Raw genomic sequence first — 24591 nt, forward strand, 5'->3', positions numbered from 1 at the left:
TTTATTGGTTAATATAATAATTTATGTTTTATTCCTTCTATTTTATCAATGCATGAGTTTTTCTGTATGAAATGAGAGTCATGAAATTGGTCAGGCATCTTACATGTTTACTTTGCTATGTTTCGAGTTGAGTAAAAGCCTTTATTGCTGATTCGTTTCGTTTTGAGCTTTTGTTGCAAATTTGTTATTTATCTAATATATGGCAAGACAGGGAAGATGTCATGAAACGCATTCATGAGATAAAAATGGTATTGCTAGCAAATCTGATGGTAGAGCCGACTTTGAAACTTTGGCTAAGAACTTTAATAATTAGTTGGGATAAGTGTGGCATTTTGTTATCATTGTGCCTGAGGAATAGTGCAAATAGAGTTAAAAGGTTAGGCTTATTAAAATAAGTGGGCCATGGGATTTAAGTTGAATGAGTTATCTGTTATAGGCCAATAAGGAATTATCTCGGTTAAGCCCAAATCAAATGAGGTAGCCTGGTCCAAACCAGACTTAGGGAGTGCCTCTGTCTTCTGTTTCTTTCCACTTTGGGCTAAATTTCAAGCCAATTACCTTCAGTATTTGTATTCTTTAGGATAACGCAATAGGCCTCCTGTTGGCCTAATATTTCAGAATAGTTAAAAGCATGCATAACTTCCCAATGCCTTAGCTACAATCCGTGGCCTGCCAACAAATATCGAATTAATTTAGGAAGTAAATATGAACCTTCGTAGTTTTACTTTAGGCGCGCTATAATAAAATTATCATAGCTAAGGGTACAGTTATCGTGACGTAGTTGTGATACATAATTTCCACATCCGGAGGTAATATTATGTGACCCGGCCACTATAACTAATAATGTTAATAAATTAAACATGTTGTAGATCGTGGATACGGTTCTCGTGAGACGATTCGCAATGTGTACCAAACAAACAAGTGTACGAGAATCGTAACTTGTTCCAAAATAATTCCATAAATAATCAAAGGCGGTCAAAGGTTAAAAATGCACAATAGGTATAAAATACGTATTTAATCAGATAATTAGGCCAATAATAATAGTTAGTGACCGTGCTAAAATTACGGAACCCGAGAATGCCTAACACCATCTCCCGGGTTAACAGAATTCCTTACCCAGATTTCTGTGTTTCGCGGACTGTAAAACATAGTCAAACTTCCTTGATTCGGGATTTTAAACCGGTGACTTGGGACACCATAAATTATCCCAAGTGGCGACTCTGAACTTAAATAAATAATCCAGTTTCGATTATTGTCACTTTAACTGGAAAAACTCCCCTATACCCCTCTTGGGGTAGTAAAAAGAAGGTGTGACAGTCACTTGGAGGATTCATGCAAAGGATACTATGTTTGGAGTCTTGAGCATTGAAGAATCAAGACCCCAAGTTAAACTGTGTGACACGGTTTTACCAACCGTTGGCTACGGTTCAAGAGGGACCTGCAGAGCTGAAGAAAATAAGCTTTTGAAATTCATCACGGTTCAGTTGTGTGTCACGGTTGAGGTTACGGTTGAGGCTACGATTTGGCCTGACGAGTTTTTTTAGAACATTAACTTTGAAACTTTTCCTATTTTACCCATTTGGTATTTATAATAGCCTAGGGTTATTTCATTAGGGGCTTAACATATTTTGTATGTAAGAAAACTCTTGAGAGAGATTTGGAACCTTTTGGTTCGAGTTCAACTTTAGATTACTTATTTTCAAGACTTGGGTTCTTGAGGATAATCTTCTTCTCCTTTCTTTATATCTAGGGTTTCTAATTTATCGTTCTTGGGAGACGATCAGATAATATTTCGATTGTTGTTTGAGGCATTCAATTAAGGTTCTAGATTTTCTTCTATACTTCATTATTTAGATTACTTTGATTATCTTAATCAAACCCATCATTCGTTTTTCTTTAATTATTATTATTTTTATATTTCGTTATTTGTGTATTTCGGATCGTATCACATTTATAATTACCTCCAAGACCATGAAGCAAGGTTAATAACCATTTATATATATTATAGAACAATACTATTGAATATTTAGCCTAGGGACATGGTTTACGACATTTAAAAGCAATTTAGTTATAATTTTATTTCTTTGACAAATGTATTTTTTTTCAAAGCAATTTTCGTTTTCTTTTGTGATATTTAAAATATTTAGAACTTTGAAATTAGCTAAAAGTTTGGTTATTAACTTTTTACTTATTTGAATCTTGCAAGAACTTCTAATATTTAGGAATTCAAATGGAGTAAGATTTAAATTTTATTTTTCTTCCTTATTTGAATTGTGTAGCAACTATATAAAGTATAATTTTCCCAAAGAGAATCTCATAATGAATAAATTTCTCAAAGGAGGATTCTAGGTCTTGTGCTCGTGTATTTTTCTACTCTATTAACTTTTACACGAACTTACAAAGCTTCTTCATGCTTCTTTTGCAGGCTTCTCCTTCAATTGTGGACATTACAATTTGAAGTATGTTTAGCTAAGTACTTGGTAATCGGAAAGATTTAAGAAGCACGTCAACTTTAGAAATTTTATCCTGATGAATAAACCCATTTTGACTTCAATAATTTATTCTCTTATTTTAAAATTTTGTAAGTTTATCTTCCTCTTATAATTTTGTAGATAATAAATTTGCGTCAAGAAAATAAAATCAAGACCGAAAATATTGCAACAATCATAGTATTTTATTTCAAGTATTTTGAGTGTACAATTTCTGTGAATCCTCTGATTCTACTGTTCAACAGTAAATAAAAGAGCTTTTGAGCTTAATCTTGAATTTTATTTTATTATAATCCAAGGGCTTGAGGCCTGATCTTGATCTTGACGTATTTTTAATCCAAGGGCTTGCTCCTTGTTCTTGAATCTTCGTCTTGATCTTTTAATCCTTAGAACACTTGAATGCTTGTAGCTTTTAGAGAAATCTGCAGTGTTTGATCCACGAGCTCTCTCTTGCTTCTTGTTATAACTTCTGGTCCCTTTTTGAGTTATGAAGACCCCTATTTATAGTTGTGGAAGAGAAGAGTTATGATAAGAGCAAACTTTTTTCGACCAATCAAATTGAAGTGTGTCATGGCCGCATTTGATTGGCCAGAACATATAACTTACACACGTGACACGATTTCATTGGCCTTTTAGTGACTTGGCATACCTTGTCATTTTGACATGTGGCATGATCCTATTGGCTCTTCCATTTGACTTGGCGTACCCCGCCATTTGTCACGTGACACCAAATTGGGCCTCTAGGAAGATGACATCTTGGGCTTAATAAAGTGGGTTCATCACTTTATCCTAATTAAATGGGCTAGCCCAATAAATTAAGACTTATTTATTTAATCCATATATGTTGGACTTATATAATTAATTCAATTATATTAGCCCATAATATTTATTTGGACCAATGTATCTTAAATTTTAAAATATAATCCAAATTATTTTATGGATTTAATTTTAATAAAATTTATATGCCTACAAATGCCCCATGTTTCAAGACTTATTGAGATATAGGCTTGTCGTAACCGAAACGGGTCACGAAGTATTGCTAACTTGTCAAATTTGTCGCATGCCAGAATAGAATGTAGAGTACTACCCATGTAATTTGTTACATATATACCCAATCAATTACCTAAACAATGTAATAACCATTTACCTTTGAATAAGGACAAAGACCAAACCATGCAACTATTATTTTAAAATAAGTTGTAGCGCCAGTGCATCTCCATATCTCAGTAGAAAACCAAAATCAAGACTTATTATAATGATTGGATCACATTCTTTTTTATTGCCATGAGTAGAAAATTTCACACAATCTGAATGTATTTCAATCACAAGTCGTAGCCTCTCAACCGCCCAAGAATATCCAAGTGTTGCCGAACCATGAAATTATATGTGCTGGAAGACGTAGCCGCCACCTTGTGTGATTTGAAAATGGGATTTTTGCGATTTAATCTCCTGAAAGTCGTAGCCGCTAGTGATGTCAATGTCAAATGGCAATTTGAATTGCTTTTGGATTCCTGCGATAGCTGTCAAGATCAATCCTATTATAAAGTAACAATGCAGTAGCTGAATTCTATCCGCAGTACAAAATACGCAATCCCACATCGAAAGCAAACTTTTAACACCCTCTTCCTTAAATCTATATAAACCCATATGTTCATATTTGTTGAGTATCAATTGGCAGTATTTTGCAACCATTTGAGTTTATTTTTGAGGACTCGGAAGCAATAACGCGAAGATAATTTTTTCTTCTAGTTTTTTTGTCTTCCTTTGTCTTTCACTTTGTTGTCTCCTTTTGTTGTTAGTAGTAACTTTATCAAACTACGAAGTACTTTAAAATTTCGAGACGGAGACCTTTAAAAGTTTGCGACGAATACCTTTAAAATTTACGGGGGAGACTCAAAAAGTTCGCGCGAAGATCCTTAAAAGTTCGTGGTCAAGACCTTTAAAAGTTCGCGATGGAGATCTTTAAAAGTTCGTGGTGAAGACCTTTAAAATTTATGGCGACTCATGGTCAAGATCTCTAAAAGTTCACAACGAAGACCTTTAAAAGTTCGCGGTAAAGACCTTTAAAAGTTCGTGGTGAATACCTTTAAAAATTCGTGACGAAGATCCTTAACAGTTCGCGATAATGATCTTTAAAAGTTCACGGTGAAGACTTTTAAAAGTTCGCGGTGAAGACTTTTAAAATCACGCGATGAAGACCTTTAAAAATTCATGGCGAAGAAATCTTTAAAAGTCGGCAGTGACGACTCTTTAAAGTTTGCCACGAGCACCTTCATAAGCGCCTTTAAAAGTTCGAAACATATGTCTTTTAAAAGTTCTGAACAAAATCTTAAAAATTCGAATGCATTTAAAAGTTCGAGACAAACACCTTTAAAAATTCACAACGAAAACCTTTAAAAATTCGAAAGCCTTTAAAAGTTCGAGATGAACACTTTTAAAAATTCACAATGAAAACCTTTAAAAGTTAGAATGCCTTTAAAAGTTCGAGATGAACACCTTTGAAAGTTCTTAACGAAAACCTTTAAAAACAAGTTCGACACAGACACCCCCCCCCCCCTTTTTTTTTTACGTCTGAGGCAATTTTTTTAAACTTATCCATGCTCTCTTTCAAGATTGTGATTGTTACTCTTCCCTTTTGAATTAGGTACTAACAAATATATTTTATATGCAGCTTGAACATGGTTTACTTCAGAGACTCAACATCCTCTTCCTCCACATCCAAGTATTTTGTAATTTCAGAGCACAAGGATAGTAAAACGGAGACCAGATTACTAGTTGATACACCACTGACCGGCTTATATGCAGCTTCATGGCCATCTTTGCAAAATCCATTTCATTTGGTAGACTGGACCTTTGAAATCACCAAACGTAAATTCAAGACATGGATTCTTCTTTTCCATAATCACAAAGTTAAGAATGTGGCAAGTTCCCTCCCATGCTTAGGACGACGAATCCTCAAAGGAGAAGTATACTGGAGTGATTCCTTAACTTTTGGTGGCGAATTTCATTATATTCCCGGCTATTGGGAGTGGACCGAAGATATCCTTAGTAGGAACCATCGAGCATTGAGAGCCACCAATATCTACAATGTTGTATACGCATCATTGTTTACTTATGACCATTCTACAAGTATCATGCAAGCTTTTTGTGAGGCTTGGTGTCCTCTTACAAACATGTTGCTTACCTCAGTTGGAGAGTTATCCATATCCCTTTGGGACTTGTGCACTATTGGGGGTCTGCCTTAAATCGGGTCTCCTTATGAATAGGTTATTCCAAATACTCGAGAACTTACAGGTGCTTACGACAAGGATAAAATGTTCCTTCCACAAGCCTGTCAGCATTTGTTTGATGCATATCACCAACTTCGAGAGGGAAACACCAAAAATCATAACGTCCCTCTGAGAAGATGGATAGAGTTTTGGAGCAAAAAGTTTATGAAGTATGAACAACCTCCGGCAAGAAAAGAAAAGAAGTCAGCTCGTCCCAAATCAACACAAAACCCTTCTACAGCCATAGGTAAAATGGTCAATTGGTCGGAAGTTGAAGATGCACTATTTGTTAAACTTGGCGTTGGAAGTGACAAGAAAGACGAAGTATACCTGGTTGCCTTTTTATCATGCTGGTTATGTGTCTTTGCTCTCCCTACAAAAGAAGGCGACTTTATTCGGCTTGAGACTTTCAAAATTGCAGGCCTTCTAGCGTGTGGGCAAAGAATTAACCTCGCCGTTCAAGTCTTAGCTAGCATTTATAGGGGATTAAACACAATTTCAAATGGATCACCACTCGATCCTTCTAGAGTTCACTTCCCAATTCATTATCTATATGGTTGGTTAGCCTGTTACTTCAAATCTTCATTTTTCTCTAACAAATAGGTTGGCTACTCCTGATGGCCATATATTCAGGTGAGGGAACATCGAGATACTTTGGGAATAAAGACTTGAGAAAACATATTCCTGGAGGAGAAAGTGTCGTATGGACTTCCACAATGCCAAGTAATTCTCAACCGTATTATTTTCTTGATGATGGAAACGAGGAAGAGTCCGAGTCAAATTATTTTATGAGTATTCACTCGAATTACCTTCCTTTGAGAAATGGATCGACCTTCATCGTGGAGCCTTATATCCCTCATCGCTTCAGTCATCAATTTGGTTTTTATCAAGACATCCTTGGTTGCTTGGATCAAGTTTTTCGTGAGTGCTCCTTAGACAAAGGATTGGAAATTTTACGAATTTGTGTTGTCTAAAAGTAGGTCAAAGGCCACATTTCCCCATATTATTCCCAAGATGAAGAAATATGTCTCGTCCGATTAAAAGTCTTGGTGGGAAAGCGTGCCTGGAAACTTCTTTGGAAACCACTTGCAATCTTTGGTAAATATTGTTGGGCCAGTTACTGCTACGCCTTCAGAGATCACGCCTCAAGATTATAACAGGGAGGGCAAGCCTCCTACTTTAAAATTCAAAGTGGTTAAGCCATGCGACGTCAAGAGACCTCCATATAAAGAAGTTCAAAAGAAGGGATCTATTCAAGTTCATCAAGCCAATGAGGCTTCCTTTCCATTAGGCACTATTGCTCCTACCTCAAATAAATGCCTACCCCAAAACGAGAGTGATAGTAGTTATGGAGATCAAAACTTCAAGCAAGTGAAGCCATATTTAAACAAACAGGGAGATGCTAATTTGGGTGTAGTCGAGATTACCGGTAGCATCAGCAGTGGTTCAAGGACTTTGACGTCTATCAAAGAGGTAACGATTAAAACTTTCATATTATCTTATAATATCTAAGTAATTTCATTAACCGTATATCCTTTTCTATGCAGCCAAATGGTGTTCATATTTCAATGGCATCATACCAAAGCAAGCCACAAGGTAGCAGTGAATCCGTGGCAGATCACGATTCGAGGAAATCACTTCCAATACATAAGTCAGACCTAGAGGCGACTTCCATTCCTAGTTTTGGAGCAAAATCTGGGCCTAATTTTCCCCAACAATCAGCACCAACAATGTCTATCTTTGATGGAAGAAAGGTGTCACGACCCTAAACCTAGACTTGGTCGTGATGACGCCTCTCGTGAAGACAAGGCCAGCCGACACAAACTTCCAATTAATTTAGCAGATAATAATTCATAATTAAGTTATTAATAATGATAAATCCCATAATAGAGTAAAATATATCAACTGCGGAAAATCAAACACCACTCGACATCGGGGTGTTACTAGTCATGAGCATCTATCATAAGTCTACAAGTCTGAAAGAGTTTACACAATCTATTATATAACTAGGAAAAGGGAAATAAAATAGGAGGGAGAAACACTGGGTTGCGAATGCCGAGCAGCTACCTAGTGGACTCCGAATAGCCTGCTGAGAAATCCACCCTCACTGGCGGGACCTGAAGCTCCTGAATCTGCACACAGGTTGCATGGAGTAAAGTAAATACTCAAACTCAGTAAGTAATAACAATAAATGAAGACCGAGCGATAAGAAATCACGTAAAATCATGTTATAAAGAAACAGAGTAAAACCAAATAAATGCAATAAAACAGTGAAATCTTATAAAACACCTTGGTTTAGAATAAGCTTCTTTAAAACACCCTTTTCAACAGTTAAACAAGTAAATGAAAAGCACTAGAAAAGATAAATACATAAAATTCGCTCCTCGGGCTCAATGTCAATAGAATCAACATCTCGGGCAATAACATGGAACAACACCAGCCATTCGGGCTATATCTCATATCATAATGGGTACCCGCACTCACTGGGGGTGTATAGACTCCGGGAGGGGCCACTTATGACCCAAGCGCAATCTCAAGCCATCTTGTGGCATAATCTATAGGCTCTCAGCCTCATATCAAGCCACCTAGTGGCGTACAACTCAGGCTCTCGGCCTCATAATCATAATTAGTACAACACTGCTGCGGCGTGCAGCCCGATCCCATAATAATCCTTACAACACAGGCCCTTAGCCCTACTCAGTCAGAAATCTCTAAAAGCCACTCGGGCACAGTAAAACATGATGCTCATCCCAAAATATTATTTAAAGTGTTAAAACAAAGTAAACATGGCTAAGTTATGAAAATAGTAGAATATAGCATGACTGAGTACAGATATAAAATCAAAACAATGAGGAAATAGCAGTAAAAATCCCCTAGGGATCCAAATAGTTGGTACGAGGCCCAAATATGGCATTCAGCCCAAAACATAATGATAGCAAAAAAATTTCAATCAAATATGCGAAAAACAGTCATTCGGGATGGACTAAGTGGCAATCCCCAATGGTGCACGACCCCACGCTCGTCATCTAGCGTGCGTCACCTCAATATAGCACAATAATGTGAAATCCGGGGTTTCATACCCTCAGGACAAAATTTACAATCATTACTCACCTCTAACCTGTCCAAACTCTAGTCCGCGATGTCTTTGCCTCTCAAATTGGCCTCCTAATGCTCCAAATCTAACCAAAATCAGTGCAAAACCATCAAAATATGCTAAGGGAACAAAGAGCACTCGAAAGAAATCAAATTACAACACAAACCCCGAAATTGGCCAAACCCGACCTCCGGACCCACGTCTCGGATTCCGATAAAAATTACATCAATAGACTCCTTATCACTCCCCGAGTTCATTCATATCAAAGTTACTAAAATCCAACCACAAATGATCCCTCAAATCCCTAATTTTAGGTCTCCAATTACAAGCCCTAATTCTTCAATATTAGGCTTAAATTTCATGATTAATTAGGTAGAAATCACATTAGGATTGAGTATTAAGTTCATAAATCTTACCTCCAAGTGCTTCCCTTTGATTACCTCTTCAATTCTTCTCAAAAAGATCCAAAATCGCTCAAAAATGGTGAAAGTTAGACCATAAATCGCGGACAATGGCTATTTAAACATTCTGCCCAGACATTCAAATCCTTCTTTGTGAACGTGGTCAAAGCCTCGCGTTCAAAAAGCACAACCTGACGTTGACCACAAATTCCTCTAACGCGAACGAGACCACCCCCTCGCGAACGTGATGACTCCACAGATCAAACCATCGCGAACGCGTCAGCTCTCCTGTGAACGCGAAGCTTCCTGACTCCAACCTTCGCAAATGCGGGACCTCCCTCGCGAACGGAAAGGCCAAACCTTCAGCCTCACACTCTAGCCCTTTGCAAACCCAAGGGCCCACTCGCGAACGCGAAGCATTGCTGTCTGCAACACTACAGCGGACTTTTCTACAACTTTTCACAACTTGAAATGGTCCGTTTAACCACCCAAAACTCACCCGAGGCCCCCGGGACCTCAACCAAACATGACAACATATCCCATAACATCATTCAAACTTGTTCCAACCTTCGAAACACTCAAAACAACATTAGAATACCAAATTCGCATCGGATTCAAGCCTAACAATTCCAAAATCTTCTAAATTCCACTTTCGATCAAAAACTCTATCAAACCATGTCCGAATGACCTGAAAATTTTTACACATATCCCAAATAACACAACGGACCTACTGTAACTTCCGGAATTTCATTTCGGCACCTATATCAAAATCTCACCTATCAACCGGGAAACGCCAAAATTCCAATTTCGTCAATTCAAGCCTAAATCTACTCTGGACCTCCAAAACACATTCCAATCACACTCCTAAGTCCCAAATCACCTCCCGAAGCTATCCAAACCATTGAAACTCACATCCAAGCCTTTTAACACATAAGTCAACATTCGGTTGACTTTTCCAACTTAAGCTTCCTCAAAAGAGACTAAGTGTCTCAAACCTTATCAAAATCTCTCTGAACCCGAGCCAACCAACCCGGTAACCCAAAATACAGCTGAACAAGGCAATAAGAAGCAGAAATGGGGGAAACAGAGTGGTAACTCATGAAACGACCGGTCGGGTCGTTACATCCTCCCTCTCTTAAACAAATGTTCGTTCTCGAACGAGTTAAGAAACATACCTGAAGCCTCAAACAGGTGAGGATATCTGCTCTACATCTCCCGTTCGGTCTCCTGGATAGCCTCCTCCACGGGCCGACCTCTCCACTACACTTTCACTGAAGCTATATCCTTTGTCCTCAACTTTCGAACCTGCCACTCCAAAATAGCTACTAGCTCTATATCATAAGTCAAATCATCATCTAACTGAACCATGCTGAAATCCAAAACATGAGACGGATCCCCAATATACTACAGAGCATAGAAACATGAAATACCGGATGCACACTCGACAAGCTGGGTGGCAAAGCAAGCTCATAAGCCACCTCCCCAATCCTCTGAAGCACCTCAAAAGGCCCAATGAATCGAAGACTCAATTTACCCTTCTTCCCAAATATCATAACACCCTTCACGGGTAAATCCTTTAATAGAACCTTTTTACCAACCATGTAGGACACATCCCGAACCTTCCTGTCAGCATAGCTCTTTCGTCTCGACTGCGTTGTACGAAGCCTCTACTGAATCACCTTCACCTTTTCTAAAGCATCCTACACCAAGTTTGTCCCCAATAGCCTAGCCTCACCTGAATCAAACCAACCGACTGGAGATCTACACCGCCTCCCATACAAAGCGTCATAAGGATCCATCTGAATACTCGACTGGTAGCTGTTGTTATAAGCAAACTTTGCGAGTGGTAGAAACTGACCCCATGACCCTCCGAAATCAATGACACAAGCACGTAACATGTCCTCCAATAACTGAATAGTGCGCTCAAACTACCCGTCCATCTAAGGGTGAAAAGTTGTGCTCAACTTAACCTGAGTACCCAACTCTCGCTGCACAGACCTCCAAAACTGTAAAGTAAACTGAGTGCCCCTATCTGAAATGATAAAAACTGGGACACCATGCAAACGACTAATCTCCTGGATATAGATCTCTGCCAATCGCTCTGAAGAATAGGTAGTACACACAGGAATGAAGTGCGCGGACTTGGTCAGCCAATCCATAATCACCCAAATAGCATCAAACTTCTTCAAATTCTGTGGGAGCCTAACTACAAAGTCCATGGTGATCCGCTTCCAATTCCATTCTGGAATATCCATCTGCTGAAGTAAGCCACCCTGTCTCTGATGCTCATATTTCACTTGCTAACAATTGAGACACCGAGTTATAAATCCTACACTGTCCTTCTTCATTCTCCTCCACCAATAATGCTATCTCAGATCCTGATACATCTTCACAGAACCTGAATGAATGGAATACCGCGAGCTATGGGTCTCCTCTAAAATCAACTCCCGAAGCCCATCTACATTGGGCACCCATATCCGGCCCTGCATCCTCAACACCCCATCATCACCAATAGTCACATCTCTAGAATCATCATGCTGAACTCTGTCCTTAAGGACAAGCAAATGAGGATCATCATACTGGCGCTCTCTGATGTAATCATATAAGGAAGACCGAGAAATCACACAAGACAATACCCAACTGGGCTCCGAAATATCTAAACTCACAAACCGATTGGCCAAGGCCTGAACATCAACTGCAAGAGGTCTCTCCCCAACTGGAATATATGCCAAACTCCCCATACTCACCGCCTTCCGACTCAAAGCATCGACTACCACATTGGCCTTTCCCGGATGGTACAATATAGTAATATCGTAATCCTTTAGCAACTCCAACCATCTCTGCTGCCTCAAATTGAGATCCTTCTGCTTGAACAAGTGTTGGAGGCTACGATGATCAGTAGACACCTCACAAGACACACAATACAAGTAATGCCTCCAAATCTTCAATGAGTGAACAATGGCAGCCAACTCCAAGTCATAAACAGGGTAGTTCTTCTCATTGGGCTTCAACTGGCGAGAAGCATAAGCAATAACTCTACCCTCCTACATTAACACACATCCAATACCAACTCTCGAAGCATCACAATACACGGTATATGAACCTGAAGCTGATGGCAAAACTAACACTAGAGGTGTGGTCAAGGCGTCTTGAGCTTCTAAAAGTTCTCCTCACACTCATCCGACCACCTGAATAGAGTACCCTTGAGTCAACTTGGTCAAGGGCGATGCAATAGATGAGAATCCCTGAACAAACCGGCAGTAATAACCCCCCAAACCAAGAAAACTACGAATCTCTGTGGCTGAGGACGGTATGGGCCAACTCTGAACCGACTCCATCTTCTTCGGATCAACCTGAATACCCTCTCTGGACACGACGTGCCCTAAGAAAGCTACTGAACTGAGCCAAAACTCACACTTGGAGAATTTTGCATAAAGCTTCTCCTCCCTCAATCTCTGCAACACAACTCTCAAATGCTCTGCTTGCTCCTCCTGAATACGTGAGTACATCAAAATATCATCAATGAAAACTATGACAAATGAGTCGAGATATGGCCGAAACACGCTGTTCATCAAATGTATGAATGATGCTGGGGCATTGGTCAGCCCTAAAGACATTACCAAGAATTCATAATGACTATATCGGGTCCTGAAAGCTATCTTAAGAATATTCGAGTCCCTGATCTTCAACTGGTGATAACCTGAACGAAGATCAATCTTGGAGAACATCCTCGCTCCTTGAAGCTGGTCGAATAAATCATCAATGTGAGGCAAACGATACTTGTTCTTAACTGTTACTTTTTTTAACTGCCCATAATCAATGCACATCCACATAGTGCCATCCTTCTTCTTCACAAATAGAACTGGCGCACCCCAAGGCGACACACTAGGACGAATGAATCCCTTATCAAGGATTTCCTAAAGCTGCTCCTTTAACTCCTTCAACTCTGATAGTGCCATATGATACGGTGGAATAGAAATGGGTTGAGTGCCCAACACCAAATCAATACCAAAATCAATATCCCTGTCCGATGGCATGCACGACAGGTTTGCAGGAAACATATCGGGAAAATCCCTGACAACTGGAACAGAATCAATACTGGGGGTCTCTGCACCGACATCCCTCACAAAGGCTAGATACAAAAGACAACCCTTCCCAACCATACATTGGGCCTTCAAGAATGAAATTACCCTACCGGGAACATAATCAGTCAAACCTCGCCACTCAATCCATGGCACACCCGACATAGCCAATGTCACTGTCTTAAGATGACAATCCAAAATAGCATGACACGGAGATAGCCAATCTATGCCCAATATAACATCGAAATCCACCATACATAACAATAAAAGATCCACTCGAGTCTCGAGATCCCCAATAATCACCACACACGACCGGTACACACGGTCTACAATAATAGTATCGCCCACCGAATTTATACATGAACAGTTGAAACAAGAGACTTACGGGGCGTATCTAAATAACGAGCAAAGTATGATGACACATAAGAATAAGTGGAACCAGGATCAAATAATACAGAGGTATCTCTGTGGCAGACTGAGACAATACCTGTGATCACGACGTCTAAAGCAACAGCATCGAGTCTAGTTGGAAGGGAATAGAAATGGGCCTGACCACCACCTGATCGACCTCACCCTCTAGGGCAACCCCTAGCTGACTGACCTCCACCCCTAGATGGGTGGGTGAGTGGTGGTGAAGTAAACGGCACTGAAACCGATGGCTGACTCCTCTGCTGAGACGAACCCGCAAGACGATGAGGACACTGCCTCTACATATAACCCATTTTTCCACACTCATAGCAACTCTCGGGTGCTGGAGAGGGGGACCGAAGGGAACCCCTAGCACCGGAATGACTAGCTGATGCACCTAGCAAAGAAGAGCCTTGAACTGATGGAGCACGGGACAAACTCTGAGCTGGAAGGGCACTAAGTGATGACTGGCCCTGATGAGAACTGTGAGAACCATGACCCGATAACGCCCCACGATAACCTGGGCGAGCTGGCTGAGCATGACTGAATAGACGGCCTATGCCATGTTGAAACTGACCTCTCGAAGGAGCACCACCATAACTACCAGATCATTGAGGCCTCTTAGCCTCCCTCTCATCTTGCTCGTGACGACGAACTAACTCAATATCACAAGCAATGTCTACAACCTCCTCAAAAGTAGCACCAGACACCCTCTCTCTAGTCATGAGAATACGAAACTAATATGTAAGGACATCAATAAACCTCCTAATCCTCTCTCTATTTGTCGGAACCAACTAAATAACATGATGAGCTAACTTTGAGAACCTCATCTCATACTGCGTCATAGTCATCTCTCCTTGATGCAACCACTCGAACTGCCTGTGCAGCTCCTCTCTGCGAGATTGTGGCATATACTTCTCCAAAGAAAGAACGGAGAACTGCTGCCAGGTAAGGGGTGCTGCACTAACAGGCCTACGCCTCTCATAAGCCTCCTACCAAGTGAAAGCAGCTCCAGAAAACTGAAAAGTAGTGAAAGTGACCCCGTTGGTCTCTAGAATACCCGTTGTGTGAAGAACCCTCTGACACTTTTCCAACAAACCCTGGGCATCCTCGCCCTCTGCACCACTAAAAGTTGGAGGCTGAAGTCTACCAAAACCTCTCCAACATGCGTTGCTCGTCCTCTAGCATGGCATGAGCTACATAGTCCTAAGCAGCTGCAACCAGTTGGGCTAGATGTGCCCCCGGTGTCTGAAGTCCCTACACGACCTGCTCAAGTGTGCGAGCGGGGGAGTCTAAGTGCCTCCCTCGGCCAAAGAAGTAGCTGCGGCTGTAGTAACTGAAACCGCCTGAGCTAGGCCAGTGCATACTGATAGAATCTGAGCCAAGGCCTCCTGAAGACCCGGAATCACAATGGGCACAGTTGGTACCTAAGTTGGTGCTGCTGGAGCATCCACAACTGGGACCTTATCCTGAACTAGGGCGGCTGGTGGATCTGCAAGTGCTGCCCTAGCTGCTTTGCGGGCCGCACCCCTGCCCCTACTGCGACCACAACCGTGTCCTCGGCCTCTAGTGGCCACACTAGTGGTACTAGTGGTCATCCATCCTGACCGGTAGCGCGTGACCTCACTATCTATGAAAGAATAGAATAACAGAAGTTTAGTACTCGGATCAACAGATTCGCACGACAAGAATTTCAAGAATATGAAGTTTTTCCTAAAGGTTCTACAGCCTCTCGAGGATAAATATAGACGTCTCCATACCGATCCGCGAGACTCTACTAAACCTGCTCATAACTTGTGAGACTTATGTAACCTGACTCTGATACCAATTTGTCACAACCCTAAACCCAGACCTAATCGTGATGGAGACTCTCGTGAATACAAGGACAACCAACACAAACTTCCAATTAATTTAGCAGATAATAATTCATAATTAAGTCATTAATAATGATAAATCCCATAATATAGTGAAATATATCAACTACGGAAAACCAAACACAACCCGACATCAGTGTGTCACTAGTCATGAGCATCTATCATAGGTGTACAAGTCTGAAAGAGTTTACACAATCTATTACATAATTAGGACAACAGAAATAAAATAGGAGGGAGAAACACTAGGCTGCAAACACCGAGCAGCTACCTAGTGGACTCCGAATAGCCTGCTGAGCAACCCTCACTGGTGGAACCTAAAGCTCCTGAGTCTGCACACAGGGAGCAGGGAGTAAAGTGAGTAGTCCAACTCAGTGAGTAATAACAATAAATGAAGACTGAGCGATAAGAAATAACATAAAAACACAACAACATGTTATAAAGAAGCAGAGTAAAACAAAATAAACGCAATAAAATAGTGAAATCTTATTTGGTTCAGAATAAGCTTCTTTAAAACACATTTTTCAGTAGTTAAACAAGTAAATGAAAAGTAGTTAGAAAAGATAAATACATAAAATTCGCCCCTCGGGCTCAATGTCAACAGAATCAACCCCTCAGGCAATAACATGGAACAACACCAGCCCCTCGGGCTATACCTCATATCACAATGGGTACCCGCGCTCATTGGGGGTGTACAGACTCCGTAAGGGGCCTCTTACGGCCCAAGCGCAATATCAAGCCATCTCGTGGCATAATCTATAAGCTCTCGATTTCATATCAAGCCACCTAGTGGCGTAGAACTCAGGCCCTCGGCCATATAATCATAATCAGTACAGTACTATTGCGGCGTGCAGCCCGATCCCATAATAATCCTCACAACACATGCCCTCAGCCCTACTCAGTCAGAAATCTCTAAAAGCCACTCGGGCATAGTAAAATATGATGCTCTGCTCAAAATATCTTTTAAGATTTCAAAATAGATTAAACATGCCTGAGTTATGAAAACAGTAGAATATAGCAAGACTGAGTACAGATATAAAATCAAAACAGTGAGGAAATAGCAGTAAAAATCCCCTAAGGGTCCAGATAGTTAGCACGGGGCCCAAATATGGCATTCAGCCCAAAACATGATGATAGCAAACAATTTTCAATCAAATATGCGGTAAAATAGTCATTCGGGATGGACTAAATCATAATCCCTAACGGTGCACGACCCCACGCTCGTCATTTAGCGTGTGCGTCATCTCAATATAGCACAACGATGTGAAATCTAGGGTTTCATACCCTCAGGACAACATTTACAATCATTACTCACCTCTATCAGGTCCAAACTCTAGTCCGCGATGCCTTTGCCTCTCGAATCAGTCTCTGGATGCTCCAAATCTAACCAAAATCAGTGCAAAACTATCAAAATATGCTAAGGGAATAAAGCCCACTCGAAAGAAATCAAATTACAACACAAATCCCGAAATTGGCCAAACTCAACCCTCGGGCCCACATCTCGGATTCCGATAAAAATTACATCAATAGACTCCTTATCACTCCCCGAGTTCATTCATATCAATATTACCAAAATCCAACCACAAATGATCCCTCAAATCCCTAATTTTAGGTCTTCAATTACAAGCCCTAGTTCTTCAATATTAGGCTTAAATTCCATGATTAATTAGGTAGAAATCACACTAGGATTGAGTATTAAGTCCATAATCTTACCTCCAAGTGTTTCCCTTTGATTCCCTCTCCAATTCTTCGCAAAAAGCTCCAAAATCGCTCAAAAATGGTGAAAGTTAGACCCAAAATCACGGACAATGGCTATTTAAACATTCTGCCCAGGCATTCAAATCCTTCTTCGCGAATGCGGTCAAAACTTCGTGTTCGCGAAACACAACCTGACGTTGACCACAAATTCCTTTTACGCGAAAGCGACCAACCCCTCGTGAACGCGATGACTCCATAGCTCAAACCATCGCGTACGAGTCTGCTCTCCCGCGAACGCGTCTGCTCTCCCGCGAACGCGAAGCTTCCTGACTCCAACCCTTCGTGAATGCGGGGCCTCCCACACGAACGCGAAGGCCAAACCTTTCGCCTCACACTCTAGCCCTTCGTGAATGCGAGGGCCCAGTCACGAACGAGAAGCACTGCTGTCTGCAACACTACATCAGATTTTTCTACAACTTTTCAAAACTTGAAATGATCCGTTTAACCACCCAAAACTCACCCAAGGTCTCCGAGACCACAACCAAACATGCCAATATATCCCATAACATCATTAAAACTTGTTCCAACCTTCGGAACGCTCAGAACAACATCAAAATACCAAATTCGCATCGGATTTAATCCTAAGAATTCCAAAATCTTCTAAATTCCGCTTTCGATCAAAAAGTCTATCAAATCACGTCAGAATGACCTAAAAATTTTCACACACATCCCAAATGACACAACGAAGCTACTGCAACTTCCGAAATTCCATTCTGACCCCTATATCAAAATCTCACCTATCAACCGCAAAACGCCAAAATTCCAATTTTGCCAATTCAAGTCTAAATCTACTCCGGACCTCCAAAACACATTCCGATCACGCTCCTAAGTCCCAAATCACCTCACGAAGCTATCCAAACCATCAAAACTCACATCCGATCCCTTTAACACATAATTCAACATCTGGTTAACTTTTCCAACTTAAGCTTTCTCAAAAGAGACTAAGTGTCTCAAACCTTACCAAAATCTCTCCGAACCTGAGCCAACCAACTCGGTAACCCAAAATACAGCTGAACAAGGCAATAAGAAGTAGAAATGGGGGAAACGGAGCGGTAAATCATGAAACGACCGACTGGGTCGTTACAAAAGGTTGTCTTGACTCTTCGTAAGGATGTTGCCGCAGAAAATGCTTCTTCTCTTCAATTCAAGATCAAAGTGGTTATCGAGGATGGATGGAAAAGGTGTGGCTATTTCCCCTCTAAAATACCTATTGAGGTATTTGTTTGAGCTTGCCACTTCATATGACCAGACACGATCAACTCTTTCTGACAAGGTTGTGGATGTTGAAAAATCTAAGTCATTTTTAAACGCCAAGGAACATCTTGATCTTGTCTTGATTGAGAAAGGGGAGAAGGTCGAGAAATTGTCTGTCACTAGTCAGTCTCTCAAAGAGCCAAGGAGAAGGTGAAACAGTTAAGAGCTCTTCGAGTTATTGCCAAGAAAGAGGTTGAAGAGATTGAATCTAAAGTCTGATCTGCTGAAGAGGAGTATCGTAGATGTTCTGATGTCCCCTTGGCAACTGCTGATGACTTGGCCGATGTGGAGATAAAGAAATAACACCTAGAGGCAACCCTTAAAGACTTGGTCAATTATAATTTGTATTTAGATTAGTCTGCATAGAGTATTTTATTAGCAATTTTTTTGTTTTGCATTTGATTAACTAGCGGCTATTCTTAGAAATGAAAACTCTATCCGTTTTACTTTATATCACGCATTTTCATCCATGTCTCATTTTTTCTTTGCGGTTTAATATCAATAGTTCTTTGCGTATCATGTTGTATTGAAGTCCATATAATATACCTTGACTTTTATTTAAACGCCGTTGCCATTCATGTCTCGAAGTTCTCTGTATTTGGAGATACATCCTCTTTTTTTCTATGAGGATAATATTGTTCATCACCTTTGCACCTTTTGTGGCAGCAAATATATATCTCAATGTGAAGGCGTCAAAAATATGAGCCATTTAATTTCATAAAAACTAAACTTTAAAATCTAAGACATATCCAAAATTTGGAATCAAACACCTTCATAATAGCCGCAAGTAAAATTTTGAAACCAACCTTAGATTCCACCATGTTAAAAATTACAGATTTGAAAATTACACCTTCAAAATCTAAGACATAGCCAAAATGTGGGATCAAATATTTTGAGAATCATCCCAGATGTTATTTTAAATATAACTTTGGATTCCAAACACGTTGATAGTTTCAGATTTGTGCAGCTTCACCAAACAATTTATATCTTGGTGTCGAAATGTCGAAATCATGAACCGCTTGATTTTATTAAAAATAGAATTCAATATATAAGGTATGTCCAAAATTAGGAATCAAACATTTTGAGAATCGTCCCAGATATTATTTTGAATAAAACTTTAGATTCCGACACGTTGATAATTTTAGATTTGTGCAGCTTCACCAAAATATTTGTATCTTAGTGTAGGAACATCGAAATCATGGACCGTTAGTTTTGTTGAAAACAAAACTTCAAAATAAATAACATATCCAAATTTCAAGATTTAATACCTTAAGTATCATTTCAGATAATATTTCAAAGTCAACATAAAATTCGGACACCCTGACAATTTTAAACTTGCACGATTTCACCAAAACTTTTATATCTTGATGTAGGGATGTCGAAATAATAAACCATTTGATTTTATGAAAACAAGACTCCAAAATCTAAAACATTTCAAAATTTAGGATTAATACCTTAAAGATAGTTTCAGATAGTGTTTCGAAATCAACATCAGATTTTAATATACCGACAATTTTGAATTGGCGCGACTTCATCAAAACTTTTATCTTTTGGTATGGAAGCCTTGGGATCACAAGATGTTGTTCTTACTATCAATCAAAATAAAATAGCTCCATTCTCACAAATATCTTGGGTTCGAGTCTCACTGAATTTGAAACGTTGCACCCCAGGAATCTTTCTTCTTATATTTGTGTTCCCTTTTTGACGCATCTCTTCTCTTCCCTCCTATTGTTTAGGGTAGTGAGCATATATGAAGACCAACAAACTTGAAGGTTATGCGAACATGAAGACATTGCGAATCTCCAAACTTTGATGCAAATATTGTCATCATTTCAATGAAGACACTATTTTACCATAGCAACTTCCCCTTATTAAATCAAATGGGATCCAAAGTTCAACAAGAGGATGGCGTTTCAATTGGGCCACTATGTATCTTTTAAAATCTTGCGACTGAAATCAGAATGAAACTCTAAGTTGCCTACGTACCTTAGTGAAGAGGATCAAGTCATGTCGTAGTTCAGAATGGGTGATATTTTTTTATGTCTTAACTTTTGCCTAGGCCGCCTCTTTCGAGGTTTTCAACCTTGCGGACTTTTTTTTGTGTGGGTCATACGCAGTTTAGACTTATGCGGGTTGGGAGTGTAGGAACATGTAGTTTAGACTCATGCGTCAAGGAGCATCATGACTTGCAGTTTAGGCTCGTACGTCGAGGAGCGTTGCAATTTCAAGGATAATACTTCTATAAGAATTTGCCATTGATAGGGCCGATTGTCATGCCATCTGCATCAACCAGCTTGTAAGCCCCACTTGAGTAAGCTTCTTGTACGACATATGGCCCATCCCATTTCGAAGTGAACTTCCCTACATGTTTATGGGAAGTAATTATGGGTCTTCGTACAACAAGGACTTGATCTCCTACTTGAAAGGATCTTGGGCAAACTTTTATATTGAAAGCGCGAGACCATCGAGCTTGATAACATACAAGACTTTGTTGAGCTTCCAACCTCTTCTCATCAAGAGCCTTCAACTCTGCTAATCGAAGTCGATCATTTTCTTCATCTGTGATCCCTTCTTGAATAGCCAGTCGTAATGAAAGTATTTGATGCTCGAGTGGCAAGACGACTTCGACTCTATAAGCAAGTGAATAAGGAGTCGCTTGTATTGGCCTGCGGTGAGTCATCCTATATGCCCATAGAGCTTCTTCCATACGGTCATTCCAATCTCATTTGGATTTGGAGATGACTTTCTTTAACAAGTTGCATAGAGTTTTGTTGAATGCCTCAGTTGGACCATTAGCGACAGCATTGTACATCGAAGAGATACGTTGCTTGAAGCCAAAGAGATCACAAATCTTGTTCATCAACCTATTATTGAATGCCAAAGCGATAAATAATGCTTACTCGAATGAAACTTTCAACATTTTCCTTCTTTACTTCCTTAAGAGCAATAACTTCAACCCATTTTGAGAAGTAGTCAGTTGTAGCCAAGATGTATAGGTGCCCACCAAAAGACTTTGGAAGTGGTCCAACAACATCCAATCCCAAGCGTCAAATGGCTAGGATGCAATAGTCGGGTGCAACACTTCAGGAGGTTGATGAATAAAATTCGCATGGAATTGACAAGCCTTTCATCTTCGAGCGTAGTCCAAGCAATCTTTTACCATCGTTGGCCAATAATATCCCATATATGGGAGTGAAGCTTTGGTCCAGACTGGTGTGACCCACATACCCCAGAATGCGCTTCTTGCTAAGCTTGGAGTGATTCATCTTCCCCAAGCATCGGAAGAGTACTCCCTCGAATGATCTGTATAGGGTATTTTTGTAGTAAAGGAAGCGAGGTGCACGAAGATGGATTTCAGTTCTTCTCCTTGGATTTTCTGGAAGTATCCCATAGCATAAGTAGTCGATAATGGGTTGTCGCCATTCTTCTTTCTCAACTTCAGAAACACCGACAAGATGCTTGAGTTCATTTTCTTAACCTTCAGCCTCATTTGTCGACGGTACTACCCATTTTTGGCAGATAATAACCTGCACTTGATCAGGCAGGATTAACGATGAAGCTAGGGCAGCTAAGGCGTCAACCTTCTTATTTTATTTTGTTGGCACATTCTGAATAGTCACTTCACCAAGCCACCCCATTAATTTTTTAGCATAATCATGATATGGGCGTAGTTCAGTCTTCTTGACCTCGTAACTACCTAAGAGTTGATTGACCACTAACTGAGAGTCACCAAAGACTTGCAATTGCAAACACTTCATTTTTAAAGCCATTTCGAGCCCAAGTATTAGTGCTTGATACTCAGCAACGTTGTTAGAGCAGAGTTGCATCAACGTAAAAGAGTAGGGTAGAACTTCACCTTGAGAAGTGATAAATACTACACCAGCACCAGCTCCTCCACGATGTGTAGTACCATCAAAGTACATCTTCTATGGAGGCTGAACTTCAATGACCATGGCGCCCTCATCAGGTAGTTCGTCAGTCAGCTCCCAATCATCAGGTATATGGTGATTTGCCAAGAAGTCTGCTAATGCTTGTCCTTTTATATCCTTTTAAGGGATGTACACAATTTCAAATTGTTGAAACTGGAGGTACCACCTTGCTAGTCGATCACTAAGGACAGGTTTTGATATCACGAACTTGATGGGATTTTCTCTAAAAACCAAACGAACGACATGAGCTTGAAAGTAGTGCTTTAACTTTTAGATTGAGAAGACTAGAACCAAACATAACTTTTCAATTGGCGAATAATCCAGCTCATTTGGTGTCATCATCCTGCTTAAGTAGTAAAGGGAGTTTTCTTTTCCTTCACTATTTTCTTGGGCCAACAACGCTCCAACAGACCTTTCTTGTGTCGAAATGTATAGTATCAGCGGCTTTCCAAGTATAGGGGCTACCAAAACTGGAGGCTTCATCAAGTAGGATTTAATGCTCTCAAAGGCGTTGCTACACACTTGGTCCCATTTGAAAGGGACACCTTTCCTCATAAGGCGACCGAATGGTTGGTACCTCCCAGCTAGGTTTGAGATAAATCTTCTAAGGTATGCTAGCTTTCCTTGTAGACTTTTCAATTTATGAATATTGCGGGGCTCGGGCACTTTTAAAATGGCATCCACTTTGTCTTGATCAATTTCGATCTCTCGATGTCGGACAATGAAACCAAGAACTTTTCGGAAGTAACTCCAAAGGCACATTTCAATGGATTTATCCTAAGTTGGTACCTCCGGAGCAACTCAAACACCATTCTCAAGTCTTTCAAGTGGTCGCCCATCTTTCTTGATTTTACCACCAAGTCATCCACATAGAATTCAACATTCTTGTGGAGAAGGTTATCAAAGATATTCTGCATAGCTCTTTGGTAAGTAGCACCAGCGTTCTTCAATCCAAAAGGCATTACCTTGTAGCAATAAATACCTTTGAGGGTATGGAATGCAGTAAGCTCTTCATCTTTTGGTGTCATGCGGATTTGGTTATAGCCTAATGAACCATCCATAAATTACATTACCGCATACCCAGTAGTAGCATCGATCATCAACTCTGGAATAGGAAGCGGGAATTCATCTTTTAGACATGCATTGTTGAGATCCCTGAAGTTAACGCACACTCGAATCTGGCCATTTTTCTTCCTTACAGGGACAATACTTGAAACCCATGTTGGGTATTTAAATTTACAAATAAAGCCAGCTTTGGTGAGTTTGTTAACTTCAGTTTCAATCAAGGGAACCAAGACTGGCCTAAAGCACCTTTGGGCTTGTTTAACAAGACGAGCACCATTCTTGACGACAAGGTGATGGACTGCTACTTTAGGGTCCAAGCTAGGCATTTCTTTGTAACTCCAAGCGAAAACATCCCTAAACTCCTTGAATAATTCAATATAAGTGCTTTCTTCATCAACTTCTAGTAAAGCACTTAGGTAGGTAGGCCTTGGTTCTTCATCAATGCCAAGGTTAACTTCTTTTAGGGCATCAATCGTTGCCTTCACCCCTTCTTCAAGTTCTGGAGGAGCATCTTTTGCATCTTCAACTTCTTGAGGGTCCCCATCATTGAAGGATATATGATAACATGGTGAAACATCGTCCAATTTCTCGTCATCCTCTATTAGAGATAAAACACCATGTTCTCCTTGTGCAGTAACACGATACGAAGAACCCATACTTTCTTTATCTTCATCACGTTCTTTAGTGTAGACCATAGTGTATGGCTTTACCTTCAATACTTCATCAAACAAAACCATGACTTTTGTTTGTCGCTTCATTCTAGAAAGAACCAAACTTTGAAAGTTTTTAGAGATTTTGCTAAATTTTGGGTGAAGCGGTTGTTCTTGTATTTCGATAATTTCTCTGGAACTTATTCCCGTTCTTTAATGGACACAATCTCTCAAATACGGAAGTTCTCACAGTTGATTTTCCAAGTCGATCAAAGACAGAAGGCATGTTAGAAATGGCAGATTCATCTTCTACAATGATAT

The 24591-nt window shown here is 40.2% G+C and overlaps 1 protein-coding gene across 1 annotated transcript; it reads right to left on the minus strand.

Annotated features, from left to right (window-relative positions):
* Window positions 1-22552: 22552 nt before the first annotated feature.
* LOC138879474 (uncharacterized) lies at window positions 22553-24357 on the minus strand. The gene is made up of 3 exons (XM_070159086.1): window positions 23629-24357; window positions 23410-23520; window positions 22553-22672 (listed from the first exon to the last, which is right to left on the minus strand). Exons 1-3 carry the CDS (start codon window positions 24355-24357, stop codon window positions 22553-22555), a joined length of 960 nt encoding a protein of 319 aa, XP_070015187.1.
* Between the last annotated feature and the right edge of the window lie 234 nt (window positions 24358-24591).

The sequence above is a fragment of the Nicotiana sylvestris genome, chromosome 10, assembly GCF_000393655.2.
Source record: "Nicotiana sylvestris chromosome 10, ASM39365v2, whole genome shotgun sequence".
NCBI lineage: Eukaryota > Viridiplantae > Streptophyta > Magnoliopsida > Solanales > Solanaceae > Nicotiana > Nicotiana sylvestris.